The sequence below is a fragment of the Embiotoca jacksoni genome, unplaced genomic scaffold, assembly GCF_022577435.1.
Source record: "Embiotoca jacksoni isolate LCO1_2020_lvr unplaced genomic scaffold, fEmbJac1.0.p SCAF_22, whole genome shotgun sequence".
Classification (NCBI taxonomy): Eukaryota; Metazoa; Chordata; class Actinopteri; family Embiotocidae; genus Embiotoca; species Embiotoca jacksoni.
Genome location: NW_027185363.1, coordinates 7,187,007 through 7,194,031, shown reverse-complemented (window position 1 = coordinate 7,194,031; position 7,025 = coordinate 7,187,007). Strand labels below are relative to the sequence as shown.

The 7,025-nt window shown below is 41.8% G+C and overlaps 1 protein-coding gene across 4 annotated transcripts in view; it reads right to left on the bottom strand.

Annotated features, from left to right (window-relative positions):
* greb1l (GREB1 like retinoic acid receptor coactivator) overlaps nt 1-7,025 on the bottom strand; it is a 43,018-nt gene continuing 35,993 nt past the window's right edge. For all 4 annotated transcript variants that reach the window (XM_069157624.1, XM_069157625.1, XM_069157627.1 and 1 more), the window contains exons 25-34: nt 6,813-6,959; nt 6,548-6,687; nt 6,194-6,355; nt 5,889-6,093; nt 4,762-4,924; nt 4,385-4,612; nt 4,166-4,307; nt 3,845-4,045; nt 3,045-3,183; nt 1-2,798 (exon numbers count right to left, since the gene is read on the bottom strand). In XM_069157624.1, the coding sequence (XP_069013725.1) occupies nt 2,635-2,798; nt 3,045-3,183; nt 3,845-4,045; nt 4,166-4,307; nt 4,385-4,612; nt 4,762-4,924; nt 5,889-6,093; nt 6,194-6,355; nt 6,548-6,687; nt 6,813-6,959 (1,691 nt within the window). In that variant the 3' untranslated portion in view covers nt 1-2,634. The remainder of the gene's footprint in view (nt 2,799-3,044; nt 3,184-3,844; nt 4,046-4,165; nt 4,308-4,384; nt 4,613-4,761; nt 4,925-5,888; nt 6,094-6,193; nt 6,356-6,547; nt 6,688-6,812; nt 6,960-7,025) is intronic.

Genomic DNA, 7,025 nt, shown 5'->3' with positions numbered 1-7,025 from the left:
TGAATTTAGAAGTCATTTTATTACATTCATTAATTTTCAACAACGATAGCATGGCTGGAATGTTATTATATTATTCACAGCCTGCAACCACGATGGTAAACATGAGGTAGATCAATCCGGCACCAAGGCTACCACTGGTCTGCACATGGTTATCAAACACATCTCAGTGAAGATTGTGAGAGCAAGTTGCATATTAAGTATTAAATTATCAAAAAGAAAGACAGTCTACGGACCATTGGAGTTGGACAAAAACCTTTTGATCACCAGTCTCACATCTGGACTATTTCTGGGGGTTAGGGGAACTCAATTACATTTTTTATTTTTTGCTTATATGGAAATGTTTTATTCCTTAACCGGCAACTTGTATAGTGCAAGTTCACATTTCCTCCCCCCATTGACATTCAGTAGATCGAAGAATCATTCGTTTGGGTCTTGTGCAAAGCCTTTGTGTATGGTTCTGAAGAGGATGCGCTCCCTTGGTTTAGGCGAGCTGAGCATGCAATCAAATATTACACTTCAACATGATTATCAGTCCAAAAATGCTTATCAAATAAATAAGAATCCCTTTTGGACCTGATTTTCATTTTCAATAAAAATCCAACACAAGAACAGAAAGGGATACAGACATATGGTTAAAGATATATCTAGGTAGATTCTTCTTGTCTTAGCAACATAAAAATGCCAAAAGACACAACCAAACATATACTGGCAAAAAAGTTACACAAGACTAAAAAAAACATCAGGAACCCTCAGTGGTTAAGTGGGTGATATAATATATTAATAATGTAAACAAAGCTTTAAAGAGTACAGTATTCCAAAATCTAATTATTTCATCTCTCCTCTCAGACATTTCCTTGCCTCACAGTTGAATGGTTTCTTCACTCTCATTGGTCCGAAAAATGAGTGGCTTGAGCAGTGACAGTGTGAAACATTGCTTAAGGCATATTCTTTGGACAACCCTGTGGAGACGGATATAAAAACATTCTACTTTCAAGTATTGGAGTTGACCAGGTTAGCTGCTTTTGACAGTGTGTCATCTTTTTCTTGGATTACTCATTAATTCACGGGGAGTTAAAGAACATTACAAGAGGAGGAGAAACCCAGGCACAGTCAGGAGCGAGATCATTGGCAGTGAGGGAGCTTGTTTGTTACATCACATTTAATGACTTCATGTGATTATGACCTAGCATTTAAGTCACCAAATGGCTACATGTAAATGATCTAGTTTGGGATATTTGTGCATGTTGCTCTCGGCATTAGTCATTATTCGATGAGGTGTAAAAATAAAACCCTGTGGAGAGTCATCTATGTCGGTCTGAGTCAGTGTTTTAAACGACAGACCAGTTTCATAGATCCATATTTAAGCCATAATGGAATCCGGACATTCTTAAAAAGACTTTTCTTTCGTTGTGGATAAATTCACGTGAAATGTGAAACTACAACTACCCGTCTTTTGTGTATTTTTGCACCCCGAATCCAAATCTGGTTTTCAGAATTTCTGTATCAACTGTAGGTTTTTTTTGGTCCGGTATGCTCATATGCTCATGAAAAAGGAAAGAAAAAGGAAACCTCTATGTTGGCAGACGATTGCAGGACACTTAAGAGGGATGTTCCTCAGGCCAAATACAGGCCAAAAACCACACACCTGTACATGAAGGTAAGTTTGTACATATTTAAGTGTAACAGCCTTATTTAAGAATAAGTAATGAGCACTCTATCATTAAAAAACTAAGCCTGATAGAAAAATGCTTAAAACAGATTATAATACAGTTTAAAAAAGTAGTATATGGTCCAATTATTTGAGTTTGTGCAACAAATAAAAGGTACATTTTTGATGCCCAGTGTTATTGATGTCACATTTACAGTTTTTAGGACAGAGTAACAAGTAAAGTGGTCCCCATTTGCAGTTTAAATGTGCTTACTTAACAATACTACTGGTGTTAGAGTAGACTCTGATACTCTTCATCATACAAATCTAATACAGGCCAACCTCTATGTATTTTCTTGCTTTGGTGTTACTTCATGGAGTTTGAGAGGCAGAGCAGGTGAGAAGGGTGAAGGAAAGCAAAGGAAAAAGGCAAGGTGCAGCTGAGGATGTTTTTGGTGCCAACATAAGTTAATGCCAAACATACACTGTGAGCAGGGAGAGAAACTTAGGCGACCTCCCCCAGATCTCCCTTTTGAAACCCTGAGATAAAACACATATGTCCGGGATTGAACACAACGTATTAAAAGTCCATGTACACATACAATCTTCAAATAGTCACATTATCGATCGGAGAGCATCCATTTTTGCAAAATACAACAAAACAAAGTTCAATCTCAGCTGTGCTTTTTTCCCCCCAGCAAAGTATTTCTCAGTAGAACACAAGTGGAGACGAGTCCAGCAAGAAGCAAGAGTTTTAAAACATGCACTGACCCTCTTCAGAGCCAGGCATAGTGCACTGTGGTAGTACAGATGTCAGGAAAGCCACGTCAGGTGGCCACGTGTCCTCTGGTGGGGCACTTGGGACCTTGTGCTCTCCAGCACATCTGCCACTGGCCTGGCAAGAAGTGTGACTGCTGGATGGTTTGGAATCAAATTCACCCTCATTTCTTATTTCAGCTGAACAGCAGATTTAAGCTATTACAGCTTCAAACGTGGCAGCCAGTGAGAAAGTAGAGGGGCCGATCCTCGCTGCAGTTGGCCGTCTGAAACTCGTCCCTCAGGCGGAACTGCCACTCATCCTCCAGCTCTAGTCGGACAATGGTCTGACGCAGGGAACTTCGGTCCTGACAGATCACACAGAGGGTGGCACCTGTGGACACAATCAGGATCAAAACTTGGATCCTTTTTCTACGTATAATTTCTCTACCACAGTGAGTTACTGTGATCACAAGAACATGTCAAAACACACAGGAACATATTTACAGAAATCCCACTGTGACAACATAAAATCCCACACTGCCTGCCCCACTTTGGTGTAAACAGGACAAAATCAAATACAGTAGGTGGCATAACAATAGAAGCTGTTTCAATAACTACAACAACACTGATGCGTCACCTTTGAGGAAGCGGAACTTCTTCAGGAGTCCAGAGACAACGAAGGAGTCACAGAGGTAAAGCAGCAGGCCACTGAACACCAGGCCCTGATGGTCCAGGTTGGTGGAGTGTGGACGAGAGTTGATGTAGCACATAGAAATCTGTGACAAAACACATGACAAGATAAACATCATTAACGCAGCAAACTAAAGCAAACATTAAACGCTCATCTTTTAGGCTAGAATTAAGTGAAATAACTGTTATAAAACCAATCCCCGTGGGTAGCTAACACTAGGGTCTGTGTAAGCAAATTTGTAGTTTGCACTGTGTGCACAGAGTAGAAAATCCAAACAATAAAAATGTGTCAAGGTATGCAGATAATGTAAGCTGAGCACAGTGTGTGCAGTGAGACAGGTATGTTTTCATCTCCCCTGCACAAATGTACAGTATATAAATTGTTAGCAGTCATTGTCTGCATGTACGTGTATGCAGGTCACAGTGTTCCGAGCTAAACAGATGGCTAAATCATGCGGCATTCTGCTGCGAGGGTAAAAAAAATTCTACAAACTTTAATCTTGTGAAAAAAAGATGAAATAGAGTCCGTCAGCAGGTTTCTCTAGTTTTTATAACAGCTAACACTGGCCGGACAAGAGATTCCCCTGAAACCGAGGTGCAGTATGTCAAAAGATATAAAGGACTTTTATCCAAAAATACTCTTTCAGAGAAGCCTTGTAAATCAGTCTTCAGGCAGGTTAGAGTTGAAGAGTTGACGCTAACGGGGTTCTTTCCTGCTTTCAACTGCAACCCACTGGGAGCTCTTACCTCCGGGCTGATGTTGAGGTAGCTGTCGATGGACAGAACTGGGTTGTTTCTGTTCTGAACAGCCTTTGGAAACAGTCTGTGACTGCAGCTCTGCAGGAATCTTTCCAGCAGGAACTGGGCCGGGGCGTCAAGGAGGGTCTGCTCGCTGTCTGGGGCGCAAACATACTGTGACGGGCTGATTGGAGCGGGGTTTTCTATTTCCTGACGAGAGAAACGAGAAGTTTAGTGTTAGATGGTGTTCCAGAACAGAAGAAATTTTTCCCTAAAAAGTAGTTCATTTTAAACCCACTGTGGCCTTTAATGTATGAAGGAGACACCCACCATGAGTTTAGGTTTGACCAAGAAGTCTTTGTTTCCCCCTACTAGAATGCATTTCTTCATCAGGCAGAAGTTGTTGAAGCGGCATAGCAGCAACCCGCTGCTGTTAACCCTCAGATTAAAGTCCACCTCCTCACAGTCGTACCTGCACATGACAGCAAATAATAAAGACACTGCACACATTATTGAGCCGCCGACTGACACGGTCTTCCACTCACTCACCGGTTGAGGTCATACTGAACGTTCTGCGTCAGGTCCACGTTGAGCATGACGAAGTCGTGGAGGTGACACTGACTGAAGGGATTGCTGGGAGACCTGTTAGCCAGGCTGCTGCTCCACTTGCGCATGCCGCACATTGCATACAAGGAGATCTTTGGTGTGTTCTCCATGCACTGCAGCACCATTTTCAGAGACACGCCAGTGAGAGTAGAGCTTCCATCTGATGTCTCACTAGGAAATAGAAAAAAGGAAGACAAGATTGAGAAAACACAATTTAAAAGTCCACAATTTAACTACTGTAAAAATAATAACAATTGTGAAGAATTATAATGCTTAAGAGCCTCTCCCCTTAAATTTCATGAATCCAAAACAATTTCTACCTTCCATCTGGTGAGTGGTGGGCGTTCCACAGCACGCAGGAGTCATCCATCATGACGATGAAAGGCCATACGTCTTGTCTCTTGACACCTTGCTCCTCCAGCCGGTTTCTCTCTAGCTCCAGGTTATGGTATGACAGCTCTTTGATCATGAAGCGAGTGGCACCTTAAATAAGCGTGAGAGTATTTGTCTTTCTTATACCGACGATGTCCTACGACCAAAACACATCGCTGTGCAAATTACAATAAACTGAATATGCCAAATTTACACAGGGCGTGTATACATTACAAACATACTGATGAACTCTTTACAGTTTAGAAAAGGCTGTGAGTCTTTAGGGTAGGGTACATAAGTTATGTTTGTGTATTCAGTACAATGTTTTTTTCTTGAACATAAATATTAGCAAGTCATGGCAGGACCTTTGCCTTCTATCTGAGAGTATCTTAGGTTAGTTACACCCATTTCAGACAGGCCGTTCACTTGGTTAGCTGTCTTGCAAATCAGACTATTGGACTGCTGATGTTCTCATACTGGCTAAGGCAACATTTAACCTTTCCCCTACTGTAAACAGTAAAGCATGACTGTAATAAATATAAGCGACAAGTATGGCTCATCAGTGTAATAAATCACTCATTATCACGATCGTGATTAGCTGCAAAGTGACGTAGACTTGAAGCAACCCTATGAATTTCTGACCACTTGTAGTGCTATGGAAAAATGCTAGTATGAGCGGGTCCCTGTTTGGTTAGTAATGTAGGAATCAAGATACAACTTCCTGCCGCCAGTTTGAACCTATTTCACTGATCAATAGTTGCTGGCATGTAAATAAGTGCAACAATATGCCAGCAAAGGCAAGAAAAAAGAAAGACTGCAAGGTAGAAGACATGGTCATAAACAATGCAAGACAACAACAACAAAAAAATCTACTTTGCAATTGTTTTACATTCTAAAACAATTGCAAAGTAGATTTTTTTGTTGTTGTTGTAAAACATCTAAAATTTAGATGAAAGAAACTTTGGTCAACACATTTGTTTGTCCTTGCAATACATTTTAGTTGAAATCAGAAGTATTTAATTTCTACACACTATAAAAAAACAGCTCAGTTCAGTTAAGCCAGTAAGCTGCTCACCAACTCCAGCGTTATTGAACATAGCTGGCAGGACAAGTAGGATGTGGTTGGGCCAATACTTCCTGTACTGCGGCATCTCAAACTGTTTAACCACTAGGATGTGCAGATGAGAGGCTCCCTCCATTGCATGGAAAATGTTGAGCAGGCCGTGCTCCTGGCGTCCTGTGGTCGGGGTGAAGATTGGACTCTTCAAGAGATCGGGGTCCTACAGACAGACACGCAGGAAGAAAAGTAAAAATGTGACTCTCCAGACATGTACCTAAATCTACCAAACCCTTCCTCCCACATGTATACAGCACACTGACCTTGGTGGAGACCAGAGGCAGATGCATGCTCTCCAGGTGGCTGCCCTGCTGACCGAAAACAAAGTGCTGTTCCTTGGCTTTGGGAATGACAAACTGGAGCTGGACCTCCTCCCCCAGCATGGACGAGCAGAAGGTGAAAGCATGGAAGGTGCACTCCGACAGCTGTAGCGCACACACACATGCATTATTAATGGAGAGATCACCATTAGACATGACTCCAAAGAGCAAAAAGCTTTCAAGCTCAGAAGTGTCAAAGTATTTTGACAGGAAAGGATCTGTGCATTTATAAATCTGCAGTAAAGCAGCAACTGAACGCCTCAGTTGTTGGATGCAAGTCAGCATGCTGGATCTCACCTGTGTGGCAGGGCCTGCTTCACAGTAGTAGTGACATTGCTCACAGTGATGAAAGGCATTGTGGGCAGCAAACCGACTCAACCGTATTGACTTGGTCACCCGTCTGGGTTGGGTTTGTCTCTCTCCTTCTTGCTTAAAATCTACGTAGAAATACATGTATTTTTTTAAGTTCATATAAAACTTAACATCTATGAATTTACGATGGCAAATTCAAATGTTTAACTCTGACAGACACTGTGTTGTGTGTTTGCGTATTTTTGCTGACCTTTTATGCAATTTGGCATCTTGTCAGAGTAAACAGGGCTGGCATTCTGGAATTTAGGATCTCGGGGGTTGGGGTCAAAGGGCACCTTCCGAACTTCCTCAATGTCAGGCCACTGGGTATTCACTGGAGTTGCAACCTCTGAATTTGCTACAGGTTAGAAACATCACGTTCGTTTCCTCAGCATGTATCTGGCATCTTTAACAACGCACAAGG